Source organism: Artemia franciscana, chromosome 2 (genome assembly GCF_032884065.1).
Source record: "Artemia franciscana chromosome 2, ASM3288406v1, whole genome shotgun sequence".
NCBI lineage: Eukaryota > Metazoa > Arthropoda > Branchiopoda > Anostraca > Artemiidae > Artemia > Artemia franciscana.
In genome coordinates, this window is record NC_088864.1 from 15,113,086 (window position 1) to 15,136,323 (window position 23,238).

The window sequence follows — 23,238 nt, forward strand, 5'->3', positions numbered from 1 at the left end:
TTAAGTTTTGTTTATGTTTATAAAACGACTTCATCTGTACATTCTTTAACAGGTAACGGAAAACTTTGAGAGACTTGCAAAAAGGTTCAGAAAGTTTGAGGATTTCCTTCTGGGAAATTTTTGCAATTTTATATCTACGGAACTCCAGGCCCTCTTATACACTCCTATCCTCAGGAAAAGAGGTAAGGCCTTGTGTTATATCTGATATAATCTGAATTTTGTCGTTGATTACTATTTTAATTTTGAATTTTTTCATCCAATTCCACTAGGGGCTCTAGCATCCAATTCTGCCGGGGGCCCCTAGCAGTCAATTCTAAAGGGGTTCTTGCATTCGATTCTGACGGGATCCTACAACCAATTCCAACAGGGATCTCCTAGCAACCGATTCTACCTGGAACTCCTAGCAACCAATGTCACTGGGGGCCTTAGCAAGCAATTCCGACGGAGGGTCCTAGCGAGTAATTGCAATGGGAGTCCCTAGATGTCAATTACAATGGAGGAGACCTAGCAGTCAATTCCAACGGGGTCCTATTAGTCAATTTCAACGGGGTCCCAAGCATCCAGTTCCACCAGACCCCTAGCATTCAATTCAACTGGGCACCTGGCATCCAATTCCGACGGGGGTAGGGGTAAGCATCCAATTCCAACAGGGGTCCTAGCAACCATTTTTAAGGGGGCCCTAGCAGTAAATATTAACGGAGCGCTAGCATCGAACACCAACCTTGGGGGGCCTTGTTAGTGAAGTGGGGAAACCCCAGTTGTGAGGGTGTGAACTGAGAATGTCGCAGTGTCGCGTGACATGCCAGACTTCAGGTTCCCTTGGGGAATTCCTGGATATAATTAAGGACGGGACCAACGTGGGATTTCACGTAATACTCTAGTAAACCTCGATGTCAAGTGATAGCAGATTGTTACTTGCGTTAAGGATGACGTATTCTCGTGTTATATTGTTTAATGCTTTTTTTTAATCTTCGAGACATTTATTTGAAGGTTTTTCCTCAGGGAACCTATATATTCTAATGATGTTTGTCCGCTTTAGGATTTGAAAGAGATTTCCCCGAATGGAACTGTGCTCTAAACTCTGATTTGAGAAAGCCTTTATAATATTATGATTCGGGGAATACTTTTTAATAGAAACGTTTCAAAAAATATATGGATTAAGTGTTTTCTATGTCTGGAATAATTGACATGCGGGAGGAAACAGATTACGGGAAATAGGTGACATTTGACGTGCACCTGCTTGTTGCAATATTAATAATTTTCTAACGTGACCTATACAGGTTAATTGAGGTATCAAATTAGTGAGATGTTGCATAGCATTGACTTTAGAAGTCTTATCAAGTTGTTGGTTGTCAATCTTGATTGTTTTATCAAGTTTTATCAGGTTGGTAAGCTGGATTCGGGATCCTTTGTCTGAGAGGGCGTGGGTTCGAATACTGGTGTACCCAATTCTTCACTTTGGGACGGGGGTCAGTGGCGTGACTCTGTAAGCTTAGCCAGAGTCGACCCAGCTCTAAATGGGTACCTGGAGAAATCTGGGAAGGTAAACAGGAAGGGTGTGCGAAAGCACAGGATGGCTGGCCCCCAACCCTCCATTGCACTTCCTGGCTGAAGGGCCAAGAAACGGAGATCAGCACCGCCGGTACGGACTGTAAAGTCTAATGCCGCATCCTTTACCTTTTTTTTAGGATTAAGTATCAAAGATTAATCCTGGAATAAGAAATCTAAAACACACATACTTTTTATTGTACATTCGAGTTATATTAATGGAATTACATTATAAAATCATGAAATCACAGAAAAGAGGCAATTAATACTCAATAAACAGAAAAACAAAACCTGAAAATAGCTGATATAGGATAAAATACAAGCAAAAACAAGGCATGAATTAAAGCAACGCCAGAATCCTAGCAACTAATTCCAGGGGGGCGAATCGTTATTAGAGGTAAATTTAAGCCATTTTAAAACATAATTCTGAAAGTTATTAATGAAAATGCCTCGTTTCTTTGAGCCAAGAGTATGAAATCCTCATTGTTAAGCACACATTTGAATAATATTTTTCTTTATATTTCGCATAACCTCGTTAGAAGTAAATCTAAGCCGCAATAGGATACATTTTGAGAGCTTTTAATGACGATTCCCCGTTTCTTTGACTTGGTGTTAGATTACAGTCCCCCTCCACTGAAAAATTCCTTTTTGACCCTATCAAATTAACTTTAAGCTGTAATACGTGTTAGTCCAAGGTGATTCACGCCACCGTGGCAAACTATGGATGGCACACGGTACTCTCTGGCAACCCTCTTCATTCTTAAAACATTTTTTGACCATGGGATGTGTACAGTAGACTCTCTAAGAAATATCAGCTGTGATGAGGTGTTTTTTATGGGCAAGGTTAAAACCAGTAAAATCAAAAATATCATTAAACTGTATTTTTGTAGCCTAACTTGACGTAAAAAACACATTTAGAGAGTACTATACAATTCCGAGGCCAAGCATTCCAAAAACAAAACCTATACCGCTACATTTTGAGGTTTTGTAAAGATTTAAAAGCTTTTAAGAAATTTACTGGATAAAATACTAGTAACCCATGGATGTTTAACTATAGGGAGTTTTCACAGTGTCTTTATTCATTTAGGTTTTTTCAACAAAATTGTTAAATCATTTTGAGTTTTTGTAAAGGTTGAAAAGGTTAGGCAAGACCGGATTTCTTTCCTCCTCTATTGACTTCAACCCTAATTTTTTTTAAACCAAAAACAAAATTAAACACAAAGTTGAGAAAATCAGAGAAGACCAGCTAGATAGCAGCACATTTTTTAATTACTAGGAATCGTTTTAGTATACCACAAATGACAAAAAAAACACAGATGAATCAGAGACATAAGCTCAGATATACCTTAAAGCTCCTCTACTACTACTTCCACTTTTTCTTGAGCCCTTAGTCATCTGAACACTACTGGTCATTCTTCTCCCCAAGCCTAATCTATTCAAAGCCTCACTTTTTGCCTCTTCCTATAAATTTATATTTTCTTCAAATTCTCTTCAATGACCTCTTCCAAATCAGTTGGACGACTTGCTTTTCGCTTAGGATAGCCCAAAAGCTCCTACAAAAGATCAAAATAATTATAGGGGTAGCTCTGACTCTGATCGATGTTTTAACAAATACAGTATTTTCCAGGGAAGACACATTATTATAAAGCTTATCTCCCTTCTCAAAAAGGAAAAAAATCATGAGCTCCTCCGCTTTGAAGGGGTAAACTAGTAAAATTGTCAGCGCTGTGATTCCTATGCTGGGTCTGTATTGATCTAAAGTCGGGGCTGCATGTTTCGAATTCCACTACCCAATAAATATTAATATATCTAAAATCAGATATGCCTGTTGCTAGTTTTAAAGCTCGGAAAATTCAAAAGTCATGTTGACAACAATATAGAATATCCGATGGGATTATTTATTGGGAAAATAAAAATCCTTAAAACATATTAAAGAAACCAGAAAATATATATTCTATTAAGGGATCCAGGATCACTATTCCCCTATTTGCTAATGATGCGACATTGATGTGTGTTGCCCCAACTGAACAACAACTTACCTCAACAATTAATGCAGCAATGACTATGACATGTCTTTGGTTGAAGATAAACCGACTTGACCTAAATGTAAATAAGTCAATTTTTTTATCTTTTCACGATCCCCAAATTATTATTTTTTGATTAAGGAAACAGCTTCACCGAAGGGAATTGTTAAGAGGTCAAGTTCCGTTAAGTACCTTGGGGTTATTATTGACGAAAATTTATCATTTAAGTACCATGTAAAAGCTATAAGTAGAATGCTATCGTGGAATTTAGGGATTATCCGTAAATTAAATCACTTTTTTCCTTCGAATTTTCTACAGTTATTATATTTTTCTCTCATACATCTGTATATTTTGTATTGTTCGTCTGTATGGCTTGGGACATTCCCCTCAATACTTCGGCCACTCCACGTACTGAAGAATAATGCCATTAGATCATTTTGTGGAATAGGGAGCCAGGATTCGGTCAAGTCAATGTACAGTATGATTAATATAATGCCGGATTGCGTGATTTTTATATAATGGTTCTTATATATAAGTACTATTATGGGTGCGTTCCAGAATGTTTTACAGGAACTTTTCGGGAAAGATCTAATGTTCATGGTCACAGAACTTGAACAAGTGGATATATTGAGGTTCCTCGCCTAGTTTCAAGTAGGATTGCTTTTTCAGTTATTTATAGAGGGGCTAATCTGTGGAATAAGCTTATTCCAAGTACCAAAGATTTGCCCATTAATCAATTCAAAACCGAGCTGCGTGTGGGGTTGCTTGGTAGGTATACCTTTGAAATAGATTGGGATTGGTGGAATTAATATTGGCAATACTTGTCTATTGATTTTTGTTTTCGTTTTTTTCGCTTCGGGATCATGATATTATGTTGTTTTATTTTGCTTGAATTATTTATGTAAGTTTTTGTTTCTCGGTACATTGTTTTATCCTCCTGCTTATTATAGTTTAACTGTTTTTTTTTGTTCTTTGTTTTTACATTTTTTTCATTTCTATTTTTTGTTAGCAGCAAAAGCGACGCTTTTGGTGTGCTACCGATTGATTTTGTCTCTGTTATTTCTTTTGGATAATAAATTAATACTACTACTAAGTTTTATCTCTCACACAAGGGTCAAAAATGAAAAGCCCTGGTATATCTGAATAAAAGAAAATAAGGAACAAATTTGGTCCCATTCCTCACAACCCAGCTCAAAAACTTGTCAGAACTATAATGTACTTTTTTGACTTCTCAGGATGTTTTGGCAGCCTGTTGCATTCTCGCCTTCATTTCCTTTGGACCCTGAAATTAACAAACTTAGATACTAATTTTAGAGAGTATTGGCATGGGCACCGAAGACCTGATTTAAGTGAGAACAGTGGAAAATACATTCTGATCTGGCTTGTATCTCTTTTTCAGGTGGTTTTTATGAAGTCAATTTTCCAGAAAAGCTAGCGACGGTCATAGATGAAGCCTACTTCATGATATTGCTTCAACTAGAAGTTCCAGAGAGGGCACAGTTACTTGTGATGAAGAAGGCAGCTTGGTTCTTGGATTGTCAAACTTTAGGGGATTTCCTTCGAGAATTTCATAACACAGTGGAAAAACTACAAGAGCATGAAGTAAGCTATTTTCAGCAACATCATATGCATCAATTTGGTTTGATGGGCTATATTAATCTGACGTGTATATTTCTGCATTAACCTTTTTATGTGTATAGTATACATAAATACCTACTCAATTTGAATGAGCAATGATTGTTTATTTATATATTAATTTTAAAAAGAAAATTTCCACAAAATAAGTTTTCCAAGAAAAAGTAAAGAATTCCGTTAAACCAAAAATGAAAAAAAAAATCATTTATTCAATTGCAAGCAAAGAGCAATATTAAGACTTAAGACATAACGAAATTATTACCCATAAGATACGGCTGCCTCTCCTCGAGTCGTTGATCGGTAAGCTAAAGTTTAATTGCGCTTTAAAATATTTCTTAATCCAATTGAACTGTCCTTGTGTTTCAGAAGCTGTTTTTGAAGAATAGAGAAAAAATTCAAATTTTAGCTTAAAGAGCGAGGGATTGAGTAGAGACGACCCCCCTCAGAAGTGGAACAATTTTTGTTCTTTTTAATTTTTAATATTGCTCCTCATTTTCAGTTGAAACAGAATTTTTTTTATTTGATTTCCGATCTCCTTTCAAATCATGCTGAAAAATCTCCCTTCCCCCTCAGTGAAATTTTTGCTCCAAAAATATCCCTAGATAAAAAATTCATGCTTTGGAAAATTTCCTAAAAAAAACTCCTACTGAGTAAAATACCCCTAAGAACGATTGCCTTCTCGCTCAACATGCCCCTGGACAGCTTCCCCTGGAAAACTATCTTTCAGTTGAAAAAAATGATGTTTAACTTAATTCCGATTGTTTTTAAATTATGCCAGAAATACCCTCCATGGGTGACTTTTACGAAAAATTAACCCCCCTCTCCAACAAAGAAAGGCTTCTCCCTCAGAATTTTCTCTTGCATACAGTTAATTCTGCGGGAAATCCTTCCAACGCTGAAAAAAAATCTAGGTAAATTCCTTCCCGCTGAAAATTTTATCTGGGTAATGTTTACCCCCAGAAAATTGCCCCGGAAATAATCCTCCCGCAAAAGTTTACACTGTCTTAAATTCACCCCTGCTACTGAAGAAAATTCCCCCTGAGGATTTCGTATGTTAACTAATAACAGACTCTCCATATAAGCATTGGGAAAATTGTCTAGCTTACAGCGTTTTTCTCTAGGGCTGCAGGGGCTCATATTATCCCCAGAGACATAGTTATTAGACAATTAAACTCTGGTTCAATTAAAAACGCTGAAGTATGTTCAATTTTGTCTGGAATTTCATCATGAACTGGTATTTGAGCATGATATTTGCACAATTTCTGCAGTAATGGTTTTGGATAAGACTTAATTGTAATCCAGCAAGCAATCCAGAAATATCCAACAAGGCCCTTCATCCTTATTTTTTTAATGCAATCTACTTATAAGCCTTTCCATGTCAAACTTTTCAGGCTTGATTCCTCAAATGTATTTTGAAAAATCCAAAAAGGCTTGACCAAAATAGCCGATTCAAAGTTCATAAATGTATAACAAGGTGCGCAAATTCTTCAAAACTTTAGGCCCTTGTGCCAAATAGTGAACCGGTTGCGATGAATTTGGAAATATTCTTTTTTTATATTTCGAACTTTTTTATAAAAATAATTATCTTGAAATACGCACACAGCGCCTTTTTTGCATCCCGTCAATATACCCCCAGGGTATCTCTTTAGACTTTTAAGTTGCTACTGGCGCACGCCGCTCTTCAGTTCAATGCTTCCACTTTCCCCGAATTTTGGGAAATCCCCGAAAAAATGGCGTTCCCCAAATCCCCGAAAACTCCCCGAATATCTTTCTTTTTCCCTTGATTTACCCTTAAATAGTGTTAGTGGAGGGCTCACTGCTCGTTTCACAATTTTAATGCTGTATTGCACCTTTATACTATGGTACGCTGGCGAACGTATGATATTGAAAACTCCATTTTGCAAACGAAAATGAGAATTAAACGATTGGATGGGGATTCCTCCTCTCTTATTGTGAATATAGAAATGGCAAAAATATTTTCATGTGTTAAGGCTAATGCGACTGCCGAAGAAGAAGCTACGATTATCTCTAAACTTCCAATTTAATAGTAAGCCAATTTTGTCTTGCTCTTCTAATTTTTCTAGCTGTTTATCGTTTTTAAATCGCTCATTCCTATTTTGGTTTCGGCACACCATAAACAAAATACTTTGAAGAGATTTTCATTGTTTTATGTGATAGAAGACCAAATATTTGATGATTTTATCTCTATTAAGCATTTAATATTCTATGTAAATATGGCAGTTATCAGATAGTTCATGGTAACAAACTGTAAGTAAGGAGCAACGCGGCTCAACAGCAACCAAAACTCTAAAAAACATATCAAAAGGATTATTATGTTGGTACAAAATGTATAAGATATTTTAAGTTCAGTGCTACTCTTCAAAGACTACGGACCTGAGAAAATTTGCTTAATTTTTGAAAAAAAGGACAACACTCCTTAAAACTCTCAAAGAACCTTAACGAAAATAACACCATCAGATTCAGCGTATCAGAGAACGCAACTGTATAGGGCTAAAGCTCCGATTTGCAAAAATTTGGACTTTCCCAGAAGATGTACTTTTTCCATGAGGATGCCAACTATGCCCTCTTCCGTGCCCTTTCCCCCAAAATCGTTTGATCAAAATTTAGAGATACCGTAGCCATTTTGTTCAGCATAGTTGGGAGACCCTATAACTTTGCCTTTGGAGTTAAGTTGACCTCTCATAGCCCCTGGGGAAAGGTTTTGAAAATATATAATTTGCCCATTGTTTACGTATAATACCTGTTATTTGGTAGTATACATTCTTTTTTCGGGTAAAGGATTGAATTTTCTACTGGAGGATTTTCCGCAGGGAGAACTTTCCATTAGGAAGGATATTTACGGGGGATAAAACTTTCAGGGGAAATTTTACACTGGGGGGATTGGCCAGAATTCTTAAACAAAATTCTTTTTATTTATTTTAAGTTTCCCTTTGTAAACCCAATCTTGCGCGTGGAGATGTTAAGGGTAATTGTCCGGGATAAACGTTTAACGGTACTGAATTGTCAAGACAATTTTTCTGGGGAGAGGAATAATTTTTCCATGGAGGTGGAGCTGGATTTCCTGGTATTTTTAAAAACCATTTGAAATAAAACAAAAGTTTCTTCCCGTCTGAAAGTATGCCTAACGAGCAACATTAAAATGAACAAGGACTATTACATATATGAAGGGGATTGTCCCCTCTTTCTTTACGCTTAAGTTTGAATTTAGCCCCAATTCTGTAAGAACGACTCCCGAACATAATTGCAGTTTTAATAAAACAATGAGAAGCTCAAGTACTAAAAAACTTCAGCAGGAATAGTCGGGTGTTTAGAGGGGGCAATTCCCTTATTATGTTATCCTTTCTATTTGTTTTAATTTTTAATGCTGCTCCTTGGTTTCAGGTGATTTTTTTTTTGTTAAATCCCTGCTGTAAGTCCATGTTTGCTTACTGAAGAGTATTCATTAACTTGGAGAAATCATGGCAATTGTTATTGCTCTGTATGCGATTATTGCCCAACTATACTTTATTTTTGTCGTCTTTCTGACAATAAATGAAATAAAAGTCTCCTTTTCGGGCTAAGAGAATAAAGCAGCAAAGATAATATAAAACCTAAAGTAACAAAGTTTCAGAGTGTAATTCAGTCTTCTTTTTTTTACACTTTTTGAGGTTTTGCCCGCAATATAAGATATAATCATTTTCAGCTATGGATTCCAATCCTGTACTCTGTCTCTAAAACCTACTCTGTTAAAAACTTGATTTACTACGCGGATCCGAGCCCTGCTTGAGCCTATATTTTGGCTATAACCAATTTTGGCTCACAAATTTTTGTAACGAAATTCCATTTTGAACTTTCCCCCGAAAATTCCCCGAGTTTTGAAGACTTGTCCCCGAAAACTCCCCGAATTTTCAAAACTTGTCCCCGAATTTTCAAAACTTGTCCCCGAATTTTACAATTCTAGATTAGAAACCCTGCTTCAGTTACAGTTTGTTACCGCAAACTGTTTGAGCCCTACTGGAGCCTGAAAACGAAACTATAACCAATTTTGGCTCCCAAATTTTTGCAACGAAATTCCATTTTGAACTTGCCCCCAAAAATTCCCCGAATCTTGAAGACTTGTCCCCGAAAATTAATCGAATTTTTAAAACTTGTCCCCGAGTTTTGAGATTCTAGAGTGGAAGCCCTGCTTCAGTTACAGTTTGTTACCGCACATTGTTTGAGAAGATAGAAATGCCTGTATTTCCTTTGCACAGTTCAGGGGTTCTTACCATAGTTGATTTTTAAGGAAGTTCTTCTGGCTCCAAAAATTGATGCCATTGAAAGAGAAATGCTAAAAGGATGCAAATTTGTCACTTGGTCGTCGGGGTGTTTGAAAAAGTATCTTAAAGACCTGAATGAGCCAGTAGACGCACTTAGAGATGCAGTAATAATATTGGAAGATCAAAGTCTAAAGATAGAGGAGCAGATTCGTGAAATTGAGCAAGAAACAATTCATATGGATATGCACACTTTATATATTAAGGTACTCAGTTTTCTCTTTGTTTTATTCTTACTATTAAATAAAAAAAACATAAACTTCTACTGAAAATAGGTACAACAATTAAACTTAAAACGAACAAAAATTATTCCAAATATAAGAGGGACTGCCCCCTTCTCAATACCCCTCTCTTTGGGCTAAATTTCTTTGTATTGTCAAAAAAGTTCTTATTCCAATTTAACCGCTCTTCTGCTTCAGGAGTCGTCCTTAAGCAATTGGGAAGAAAATGTCAAATTATACTGTAGACAACGGCTATTGAACAGGCCCCTCTCCTATATGGGATAATTTCTACTAGTTTTAGGTTTTGTTATTGCTCCTTGTTTTCAGTAGAAGAAGCTTGTTTTTCTTTTTTAATTTTTGATCGTTTTTCAAATAATTCCAGAAAATCTACTTCCCTTTCCATGAAAATTGGGTAAATTCTTCGTTGTTCATATTGTTGACTGCGTTTTCGATAAAATATCGAAAATTTGAAAGTCGACGGATGAGGGTAAGAATGGTTAGGTTAGGTTATGCTATGCTATTTTAAGCCTTTTTTATACCCAACACCTAGAAATATTTAGATCATTTTCAAGAGCTCAAAAAGAGTATAAATTTGAATTGCGATAGCCGTGGTTATTATATTCTTAAACAGCTTAAAAAAAGCCATGGAGTGATACGTCCACTTTTTTCGCAAGTCAATAATATGAACAATGATAAATATACTGAAAATTCCTCCCCCATAAAACAATTTGTCCATGGAAAGTTATTCCCGCCTAAAATCCTTCCACCCCCAGGAAGTATCCCCTGGCAAATTCTATCCTCGCTGCAAATCGCCCCACTAAATTTCCTGCGGAGAATTCTGCCGGAAAAATCTCCGTAGCGTACTTTAAAAGAGAGCACTTGTTTTGTATTAAATTTCTACTCATTTTTCAAGTCATGGCGAAAATCGCCCTTTGTGGAAATTTTTTCATAGAAATACTCCCCCCGTCATATGGAAACCTTCTTCCATAGAACGTTTCACATGGAGAATTTCTAAGACAAAAAATCTCACCACCACTCCCCCCCCCCGCCCAACATGAAAATCCCCTAGAGAATTCCAACTTTGCTGAAACTTCCCCTTGTCCAATTCCCGGAACATCTCCACATGCAATATGAAGTCGCCAACGAGAAAGGAAGAAAAATAGAACAAATTTAGTATACGAGTTCTGGAAAATTCCCCGTGTAAAATTTACGCTTGAAAGTTCACGCTTGAAAACCTCCTTTTCAATGGAAATTCTCCCCGTAGAAATTCAATCCCCAGAAAATTCTCCTCCCGCGAAAAATGTCAGTATGCTTTCCATTAGCATATACTTAATAGAAGCAATGGTAAATTAAAAAATTTATAGCCCTTCCCTTGGGGGCTGTAGGGAGTGCTTCTAAAAATTTTGATTGGACAACATTGGGGAAAAAAGGACATGAAAGGGAAACATGTTGCTCTCCAGTTATTTTGGTCACATACAAAGGGCACAAAAACTTTTGGTTTCCATTTAAATTACCCCTTTCAATCTTCTAGAGCAAATGGTTTGATATGATCACCCTGAGTAAAAGGAAAAAAAAAGCATCCATGATCATTCTTCTAGCAAAAATGCAAAATTGAATATTTTTGAAGATGGGAGCTTGAAGCCTCTAGAGGAGCGTTCTCTTATACGTTGAATCTGATGGTGTAATTATCAATTAGATTCCTTGAAATTTGGGGGATATCCCTATCTTTTCTTAAAAAATATTGGCAAATTTTGGCACTTAACAAATCTTATATATATAAAATCACCATAAAATATGAACTTTTTAATATATCCATTGTTATCAAAATCTGTGTGTTAGAGTTTCGGTTACTTTTGGAACGAATCATTCTTTTCTTATTGTTCGTTAGTACGAACTGTTTCGAAATTTACAGTTATTTAATCATAAACCCATCTTTGTTCGCAGCCCTCCCCAATGCCAAATTTTGTGTAACAATGCTATAATTTACAATTAATTTTAACCAATGGTATAAATCTAATGGTGCATCATAGCCAAAGACAATAGTGTTTTTTTCACAGAGGAAAAACTTCACAGTTAAATTAAATTCGGAGGAATAGAAATATAAGCCCGCATACCAAAATCAGGATATTGGAAGTTACAATGATGACAATGGTTAGGTATGGTTCTTAAGCGTGGGCGGTCTGAAGAACAAAGGAGGATTTGCCAGACATTTTCCAGAGAAATTGCTTATGGATTGTTTTGGGTACCCAACTGACTGACCGTTTCTCAAACAGCAAGATCTGCTCTAATTCAATCCGACTTTCTAGAGCAATAATGAGAAAAGGTTGAGATGGCTTGGACATTTTCTACGGATGAAGGGGGATAAAATGCCCAGGATTGGGCTTGTTGGGCAGCCGTCTAGGGCAATGCTAAAAATAGGTCGTCCCCAAATGAGGTGAAGGGATGGAAGGACGTCGTAAGGAAAAATTTAAGGGGAATGGAAACATCTTGGGTGGGTTTAAAGTGGAAGGCCTTGAATAGGTTGGGACGGAGGAGGAGCGTTCTTAGCTCTATAGGCCTTAGGTGGCTTGGTGCTTTAGTGAGTTTTTAACAGTAGTAATAGTGTTTGATGACATTAATGGTGCCATGTTTGAGGAAATGGGTGCCGGGCAAAATAAGAATAAGATTTCAAATCTGACAAGTCATTCTCAGTCCTCCGTCTTCCTTTTGTTTAATCGGACTCCGATTGGAAATCTACATTTCTAGTTTAAGTCAATCTAAGTTAGTCAATTATTAATCTAAAAAGGAATTTACCTTCATCACAAGTGATTTTGAACTCTGCTCGTGCAAAATCATGAACAGGATTCATGTATGACTATTCAAATAGTTTTTTGTCTTACGTACCAAAGCAAAGCTAAACTATTCAGTTGTACTCTTTGTATTATGATTTTTTCTTATTTAAATCCTCAGAACAAATTATCTGGAAGAGTTCCAAAAAAACTCTCTTTCCTATAACACTACACCAATTTGAGACACATCTTTTATTTTTCACGAAGTGGAAATAAGTAGCTGCACCGAAGTTTAAGCAACATTAATTATATTGTGTATACTTCATTATGATGTACTTTTCAAAGCTTTCCACTAGCTTAAAAGTTTAATCCTTGAAATAAACTTGTGTATAATATTTTCACCAGCCAGCCTGCTCTGTTTAGTGTTTGTTTTATATTGCGTCTTTCTCATCCTGTTTTTCCCCTAAGATTCTTCTATCGTCTTTTTAGGATTATGTTGCTAAATGTTTGCAAGACGGAGACATGGTAATTGAACGTGTGGCTAGCCTTGTTTCTTCAATTGAAGCAAACTATAACAATTTAAAAGATAAGCTGCAAGAAAATGAGTTTGACCATCAGCGCTTTGTTAGATTTGTTGTACATGTGAACGACCGTTGCATAAACGTTGTCTCTAAGTAAGTAAATTTTTGATTATACGCTTGTACATGCCACCATATACACATACATACACACACACACACACACACACACACACACACACACACACACACACACACACACACACACACACACACACACACACACACACACACACACACACACACACACACACACACACACACACACACACACACACACACACACACACACACACACACACACACACACACACACACACACACACACACACACACACACACACACACACACACACACACACACACACACACACACACACACACACACACACACACACACACACACACACACACACACACACACACACACACACACACACACACACACACACACACACACACACACCACACACACACACACACACACACACACACACACACACACACACACACACACACACACACACACACACACACACACACACACACACACACACACACACACACACACACACACACACACACACACACACACACACACACACACACACACACACACACACACACACACACACACACACACACACACACACACACACACACACACACACACAGACACACACACACACACACACACACACACAAACAGACACACACACACACACACACAAACACACACACACACACACACACACACACACACACACACACACACACACACACACACACACACACACACACACAACAGACACACACACACACACACACACACACACACACACACACACACACAAACAAACACACACACACATACTGACATATACACAGACAAAGACACTGACAGAGGCAAAGACACAGACATGGACACAAATACAACCAAAGACACGGGCACAGACATACACAGACACACACACACAGAAACAAAACAGACAGGAATTTTTACATCCATATCAAAATCAAAAAACTAATCATCATTTCTATCATTTTGAATTTTGACGCGTTTTGATTCTCGCTGGCCAGGTTGATTTTCATTGACTCGGTCATAGGCTTGGTGTCACATAAATTCTAATCATGTGTGTCCTTACTCCTCAGTTTCATTTTTGACACGCCACCACTTTTCTTCTAACCTCTTGTGTCTTTGCTCTTTATTTTCATTTTTGACTCGCTCACATGCTCGGTGACACATGTAGTCTAACCGCATGTGGCTTTGCTCTTCATGTTCATTTTTGACACACTCTATTTGTCGTTTGGCATATCTTCTAACCGCCCGTTTCTTTGTTCTTCATTTTTATGTTGAGAGGTTTTTGGATTTTGATTATTAGACGATTAAACAGTGGCCTTTGCTTTAGCTGCCCCTATTGGTGTTGTTGCAGTTGATTGTGCAAATGGTCGTTTTCTTGGCCTTCCAACGGACATTATATATCATAAATAACTGATGCGTTGGAAACTCAACAATCTTATTTATGCTATGCATGACATCATGTACGAAAATGCTTATATGATGTCACAAGAGATGCTTATATGATACGCTAACATAGTACATGAAGTCCTTTGTAAAAACCAAAATTAAGGTTTATTTCAACCTCAAAAGTCTCTTCCAATGATATTTGGACTATTTCGATTAAAATGACTATCTCAAAATTTCTATTATTTGCAATTTGGTTAATACGACGTGTGGGCGGGAGGGGGTAGCTCATCTCTGATCACTTTTACTCTGAAAAAGAGAGCTAGAGCTTCTGATTACCAATCCGATGAGCCCTCTCCGAAGTTTATACGACCAAGCTTTCTATAAAAACACTATATACACCCAGGTTATTACTTACATCCCTCGCCCTTAGGGCTGTGGGAGCGTTTTTTATCCTCAAAGACAAAATTTCGGGATTTTTTAATTACGTTTGACAAAATGACTATCTCAAATTTTAATTGAATGTGCTTGAGAAAATAGTGGGCGTAGGAGGAGGGCTGGTTGTCCTATAATCACTTTAGACTACTAAAAATTAAAAATTCCATTCCAATTGAAGGAGCCCTTTTTGAAGTTTCTATGACAAATCCTTCTATACCAAGTGGCCGGGTATAAAAGAAAAAAAAAATACATTGTATCAACATCGTTCTTTACTTAGGCAGCGCTATTGTGCTGCTTATGAGTTATGTCTTGGGGCAGTTTTTTGTCAATATATACAATTTCAATTAATTCTAAGTTACCAGATCTATTTTAATTTGATTTTTTAGGGTCCTTTTATCGTCGCTAATGGACTATCTCAGAATTTTAAATAGCAGCAATCCAGTTATGGTGGTGTTTCTTAGACTGTCAGAGTTTTATCCTCGCATATATCCACCATTTCAAGAAATATACCAGCTTCTTAACAGTGTACCTCAAGGATTTATTGAAAGGTTAGTTAGAGTCAATTGAACGCTTCAACCTTGACTGATAGAAGGAGGAAAGCTGGTTGGAGGAAAGTTTTTTTTTTAACCGAAAGTAAGGAGCGACATTAAAACTTAAAACGAACAGAAATTGCTTAGTATATGAAAGGGGCTGCTTCCTCGTCAACGCCCCGCTCTTTACGCTAAAGTTTGACTCTTTCTCTCAACTCTTCTTTTCAAAACAGTAAAAAACTTTAGCGTAAAGAGAGGGGCGTTGACGAGGAATCAGCCCCTTTCATATACTAAGTAATTTCGGTTGGTTTTAAGTTTTAATGTCGCTCCTTACTTTCAGTTAAAAAAAAATGTGTTTTTTTTATTTAATTTCTGAGCGTTTTTGAATCAATGCATGTTTTGATTTTGGCTCTCCGCAGAGGAATAATTAAAACGAAATTTGCTTACTTTTTTTTTGAATACATGGCATTCTCATAGTTTTTTGAACGAATGATTTTGAGAAAAAAGGAGCGGGGGAGGAAGCCTAATTGCCCTCCAATTTTTGGTTACTTAAAAAGGCAACTGGAACTTTAAATTTTTTGCGAATGTTTTTATTAGTAAAAGATATACATAACTTATAAATTAGCTTATGTAACGGACTTTTGTATTCTCATGTTTTTTTTTACATATATGAGGGGATTCACCCCCTCGTCAGTACCTCGCTCTTTACGCTAAAGCTTAAATTTTGTCCCAATTCTTTAAGAATGACCCCTGAATCACAAAAGCCGTAGAATAAATAGTTGAAATTGCTAAAAATACTTTAGCGTAAAGAGCGAGGTATTAAGAGGAGGTTAGCCCCTCATATGCGTAATAATTTCTGTTCGTTTTAAGTTTTAATGCTGCTCCTTACTTCTAGTTGAAAAAACTTTTCATATTTATTTTTTAATTGTTTTTTTTTTAATAATGCTAGAAAATCCTGCGTTCCCGTCATGAAAATTTTCTTTTCCCATGACATATTCCTCGATGGAAAGTTCCCCCAACATATCCCCCTCTTCTCAACCCCTCCCCCAACAGAAAAATCCTTCTAAAAACGTCTGTACACTTCCCAATAACCATTACTATATGTAAGCACTGGTCAAAGTTTGTAACTTGTAGCCCCTCCCACGGGGACTGTGGGGGGGTAGGTCGTCCCCAAAGACATAGTTACAAAGTTTTTCGACTACGCTGAATAGCATGGCTATCTCAGAATTTTGATCCTTTGACTTTGGGAAAATAATTAGCGTGGGAGGGGGCCTAGGTGCCCTCCATTTTTTGGTCACTTAAAAAGGGCACTAGAACTTTTCATTTCCATTAGAATGAGCCGTTTCGCAACATTCTAGGACCTCTTGGTCAATATGATCACCCCTGGGGAAAAAAAAAACAACAAACAAACAAACAAATAAACACGCATCCGTGATCTGCCTTCTGGCAAAAAATACAAAATTCCACATTTTTATAGATAGGAGCTTGAAACTTCTACAGTAGGGTTCTCTGATACGCTGAATCAGATGGTGTGATTTTCTTTAAGATTCTATGACTTTTAGGGGGTGTTTCACCCTATTTTCTAAAATAAGGCAAATTTTCTCAGGCTCGTAACTTTTGATGGGTAAGACTAAATTTGATAAACTATATATATCTAAGATCAGTATTAAAATTCGATTCTTTTGATGTAGCTATTGGTATCAAAATTCCATTTTTTTGGAGTTTTGGTTACTATTAGAGTTTTGTTCGTTACCACGAACTGTTTGATTCAGCTTATGGTAGTGGATTCAGCTTAAAACTGCCACTGATAATAATAACTCAGTGACTATAGAGTACTGAGTGCTGTCAATAGGTGACAACAACAGCCAAAGGGTTATAAATTTTAAAAATTTTGTCTGATGCATAAATTTACTTGAAAAGGGGAATAGAATTAACAATTTTTTTGGAATATAAATTAGCATAAGGAATAAAAAGACAGACACGTAAGGAAATACAGGTAAGGAAGACAGACAGGTAAGGTAAGGAAATCATTGGCTATTCGCTTGTGTACCTATCTCTTACATCAAATTCAACATATTCCCCTTCTCTGTTGTAGAGTAAGGGAGCTCTTTTAATATTCTCAAAAGAGTCACCGTAAAGAAATAATCACCATTGCCACGATTACAATCAGCATCACCAACAAAACCACCAAACAGCATGATTAAACAGCACCATTACCATTGCCACAGACACATTGAACCTATTAAGTCTATATCTAGATTTGGGCTGTGTGCCAAGTATTTTATCTCCCCCTGATAGGTAACACAAGTACTTAAGCCTACATAGATCTAAGTCCTGACTTATATGGGGTTTCTCCTAACTATTTGAGCCTTCTCTTTCTACCTCTTTATACATTGGTGACCATAACCATAAGTTGTTCGTGCAATTTTTTAATTTTGCCAGGCAATGAAAATAAGATGTTTTAGTTTTTTTGTTTTAATAATCTCCAAAGGACCAAAATAAGAGAAAAGTATGAAAATCATGATTCTAGTATGCTGATTTTCAGTCAGTGTGCTGAGATTCATTCAGTATTTGAGAGAATCAGCTTTGTAGTATTCAGTGTTTAATAATGTGACCCCATCATGAAATATAGTAGATTTGTCTTAAGATCCCTTCTCCTAGAGCTAGACTTTCAAAACAAGATTCCCAAACTAGGTGAGATCTACCCTTCTTCTTATAAAACAATTACTTATTGGCAAATGTGCTCAGTCAATAAATTACCCTGCTAAAGTGTTTTGGGAACAATTTTTTTTGGGAAAAGTGTTTATAGGTTTCGATGTGAAGATATGAACCTGAAGAACCTATTTAATCTGAATCTTTACAAGTGAAAATATAGGTGCATAAAGTAAACATGTACAATATTATTTACTTTTTTATCTCTTACTCTGCTTCACTTGGCAGACTTGTTGGAGACGAATCTGATACATTAAATAAGGTTTATTTCCTACGATACAGGTTAGGCGAAGGATGTGAGTAAATGATATCAGTTTTTTTGTTAATTAACTATTTCTAATAACAAGATACAAAATTCACATGCAGCAAGATCCTAGCTTCTGTATTTTGGAAATATTCTATTTAATCTTGCACTTTTGCAGGAAATTGTTTTCCTTCCTACAATAACTATCGGGAAATAATCCTTTTTACAGATTGGGATTCAAATTTATAGCCTAAAGTAATTCAATGGCTTTAGTGAGTGCATATTCAAGTTAGGTTTAAAGGAATATTTTTCAATAAGTAAGAGGTAGGAGGGACTAGCTTGGCGTATAAGATTCCTTCCTGTCCATTTAAAAAAAGATCTAGAGACTAAAACGTCCATTTGACGTCCTATGCGCGAGCAATAGCTCTGGAGGATCTTTAGCCTTCTCCTTTTCATTTCAAAAGGAAATAAAAAATTTCCTTTTTTCATTTTATGCACGGATTCTACACTAAAATAATAAACAAAGGGAGCATCGTGACTTTTTAACATTTTTGATTTTCAAACGTAAATAGTATCCCAATAGGCATTTCTGCCGGGGCCCTATCCCTTTGAATCCTGGGGCCAGCACTTTTTGTTAAGCCTATTAGGCTTATTTTCAAGATTTTTTTCCTCTTGGAAACTTTTTTCTTCGAGGTGGATGTCAAGGCACGTCTGTCAAATGGGAAAACCTCACTTTGTATAAAAAATTGATCTTAGTCCAATGTTTAGTTATGTAGATGATATAATTCTGCATGGTGGTTTACACAAGTCTTTATTTGAGATTTCTTTGATTGTGACCTTTGCAAATATTTAAAAACCTAAGGGTGTAGGAAAAAACCTCACGGCCGACCAGTCAAGTTGAGAGCCCTCGGTTGGAAAATAAAGTGATTTTAGTCCCTTTTTTTTATGACGCAGGTTTTTTTGGTGTTACACATGCCCTTAGTTTAGAATATTCTTTTATTGTTAGTAACAGGCAAAGGAGTCCCGTTATGTATTGATTTTTCAATGTGATCAATGGATTACCGTTATACAATACACAGCGTTATGCAACATATTATTGTCCTTTGTCCTCTGGGGGGCTATAGATCCGGATGTAAACGTGGAGATCCAACAGTCCAAATTTCGAGATGAACAGTGCAGCACAATTTTTTTAAAGTTCGGCTCGAGGCTATTTGCAGGTAAGATCCTAAATATAATAAGGGATGTTCCCCCCTTTCCCAACCAAAAAATCAGGGTGACATTATACTCAAATTAGAGCTGATATTATTTTCTATGGGAAGATAATAAGTAAAACCCTAGAACCTACCCCATAAAAAAGATTTATCGGAGGCATAATAACCTTATTTTCTCACAAAAATACACTTTTGCTCTGTCTACTATTTAAAAAGCGCCTTTCGGTATTCGAGGCCTATTCTGGCAGATGTGTTTAATCTGAGATTAATTATTATCCCTCAACTATTTGGGTTAAAGCCTTTAATGAGAGCAAAAACAAGCTGCTCCTCCATTGGAAACTTGAGGGGCTCCGTCACCGAGAAAGACAAAAGAACAAGCTATGTAGAACGTGCGAGCATGACAGAATATCTCTCCAGACGAGTCTCATCCAAGAGTTGGGGACCATCTACGTAACGGTACACGTGAAGACAGATTGGAGGCTTTTCGCTGATGTCCTTTGTACCTCTGGTGGCACTCGAGGAACTAAGGTCTAAGGTAATTGCAAGAGATCCAAATTACTCTGTGATCAAAGTTACTTCTAACACTTATATCAGTTAAACTTTAAAACCATTATTTAAGCTCTATCGTGGAATTTCCAATCTTCTTTTGCCAAATTATGTATTTAAACTATAATTTGAAGGTGAAATTGACATCTGTTACTACCCGTTTTTTCCCTGGTAGTTCGGGTTTGACTGCACAAGCTCTCGTACTGGACTAGAGAAACAGAAGGAAACAGCTTTATTGATAAGGTTTGTCATATGGAAATGAAACCTGGTCTTTTTGTCAAAATGCACTTTTGACGGTTGCTTTTGTCTTCTAACCACAGAAAACCATCCGATTCTGCGTTTTCTGCAGCCAATGACATCGCAATCGCTTAGCTATTCTTTCGAACAACGGGTTCAGTAATATTTAGCGCTTCTAATACTCCCTCAGACGTTACAATGATCTTTAGATTTTACAAAATTTATTACTACGCTTTTGATGGGCTCAATCTCTTATGTGAAGGTTTTAGTTAGTAGATACAGCCTTTTGATCACAGCCATGCACACTACAGTCATTTCATTGCCCACTGGTTGAAAACTAGTGAATGTTACAATATCCAGTTGTTGGTTTACTCGGATTCATCTGTTTTATTATATGTAGTTTACTAATATTATGCTATCCCTCTACAAGTACTGAGACCTTCTGACAGCTTCCTTTGGAAAAGCGCTCAGACCCTTGAATTTCATAAGCTACACTTTCTAATGAGAAGGTCTCAGTATGTATAGATTATTTGCTGTTTAAATTGGTTTTCTATTACACTACTTTATTCTGAACAGCGAAGAAAGGGAAACAATCAAACGAGGACTATAAGATGTCAGAAAACTCTAATCAAATATCAGTTTGGATTACTGCAGAACGCTCCATAAGAGTGGCAGAATTGGTTCCAAAGTCTGACACTGAAAAGTTTTCCAATTCAGGAACAGGATAAACATTTTGTACTCTTACTGCCTTTAGCTGGATTAGGACCTGACAAAATCAACCAGAAATAAGTAAGCTTCAGTGAAGAAGGAAGTAACAGTGAGGAAACGGCATATAAATATTTGGTTGTTGTCTTGCTTGTACTCGTTCTTCCAAATACCAGAATATACACTGCTTCACTTTGTCAGGTCCAACACAAAAAAGATTGTGTGAATCTTTGGCTTCCAAAGCAAACAGATGAAGCCTTTAATGCATCACAGTTACTGAATGTTGAATAAATTGAGTCTGTTTTATATACTGATGTGAACTCAAAGAGTGAACAGAGATAGCAAAGGGATCAAAACGAAAAGGTTTTTGGAAAAAGCCCTCTGGCCGGATCGGTGAATGCGAGTGTTCCTGTTTTCTCCCCAAATATACTTGCCAACGAAAGTGAGAACCTATCAGCCCACGGCATAAATCTAGGAAATTTTCCGGACAATATTTGGACGTAGAAATAGACAGCCCAGTGATAAACAGTACAACATCATGTAGAAAAACAGGAACAAAGGCAGGTCAAAGCGAAGGGAATTCAATTAAAAAATTATTTTGCTAGATTCCGAGGGAAAGAACATAAATGAAAAAAGTCAAGAAGAGGGAAGATAGTTAGTGGAAAGCTACTAAACATTCAAATCCTGACCGAAAATCTGGCTCTCAATGCAAATATTGAATCATAAATCCATTTTAATAAAGTAGGTCAGAGTTTACGAACAGTTATTGAAAGTAAACAGCCATTGCTAAAAGTGAGAAGCAGAGCTTGTTTGGTGGCTTTGGGTTAAAAATGTCCTGGTAGCAACAGAAGGTCTACACAGCTTCACTAATCACTTACAAGGATTGTAAGAAATTCAAGGAGGTTGATCTTAGGCTTTCCAGAGGAAAAGGAACCCAGAAATAAAATTTGAAAACCTCAAAGGGGATGTTAAGAGTTTGCAAGCTAGTGGTTTTGAGTGCATTTAGTATAGACAAATTTCAAGGGAAGAATGAGTATGAACAAGTAGCAAAGGACGGCAGCTTTCCATTATAAGATCCAAACTACCCAGAAGCCTCAATTGGATCGGATACGTGGAAATCACTTAGCTTCACAGAAAGAAAACAAGGTGCAGAGAAGTTTTGGGTGATCTCTCGAAGCTTTCATCCCATAACTATAGAACCAGCACTTCTAGTATCCTTTTGGGACTGTAATTATTTTTATCTATATTTACAGAGAGGAAATTTGGAAAGTAATGGGTGACACTGTTAGCTATGACTTTTTATACAACTATTAAAAGAGAAATACATTGGGATTTTCAAGCCAAAGAACTACCAGTGTGATAGATGCATGGCACGTAAGTTGAAGAATCTTTCCGAAGAGGATTATTTTAACCACATATTGAAGAAAGAAAGAAGCTACGATGGAAAAACATAGTGACAAAAACAAAGCGAAAGTGAGTTTAGGGGTGTTTGTGGTGACAATTCATGACCTTGACACTACGTTGCTTTGTCTCAACGTAAGTATCGTGTCTCTACTACTAACAGAAACTTGTTGTATATATTACTACTTATTACGATATTGTGAGTTGTGACATATTGAATATAGTATGAGAGAAGACTGAAAGCCAGTTCAATGCATCCGATTTTTTTTCGTGTGTTATTTACAGGTAATAACACCTGCTAGGGTCATGCTCAAACACTGAGACAATAATTATTAGGAGCGAAAGATGTTCATAACGGAACAGGAACGGAAACCCTGTTACAATGCAAGGTAAATGACCTCATAAGATTGCTGGATATGTTGCCATAAGACACTCATGCTATCAACAAGGGTATAAAAGTTAAATGATGCATCTTGATTATATTCAATTATAAGCGACTTTTGTTTTCCAAGCACGCCCAGAATAACTTTGTTTTAAATGAAAATAACCTATCTTAAATCTGTAGCCAATAGACTACAATGTTACTATACCCGGCCCAACTTGTTAACAGTTTATCAACCCTTTATAACATGTGCAAACCACTAAACAGTTATCTTTTG

At 36.7% G+C, this 23,238-nt stretch overlaps 1 protein-coding gene across 2 annotated transcripts in view; it reads left to right on the top strand.

Moving 5' to 3' along the window:
• The window catches only part of LOC136037710 (dynein axonemal heavy chain 10-like), a 205,826-nt gene that overhangs the window by 158,800 nt on the left and 23,788 nt on the right, over positions 1-23,238 (top strand). For both annotated transcript variants that reach the window (XM_065720475.1, XM_065720486.1), the window contains 5 exons: positions 53-182; positions 4,972-5,174; positions 9,493-9,729; positions 13,002-13,186; positions 15,380-15,541. In XM_065720475.1, the coding sequence (XP_065576547.1) occupies positions 53-182; positions 4,972-5,174; positions 9,493-9,729; positions 13,002-13,186; positions 15,380-15,541 (917 nt within the window). The remainder of the gene's footprint in view (positions 1-52; positions 183-4,971; positions 5,175-9,492; positions 9,730-13,001; positions 13,187-15,379; positions 15,542-23,238) is intronic.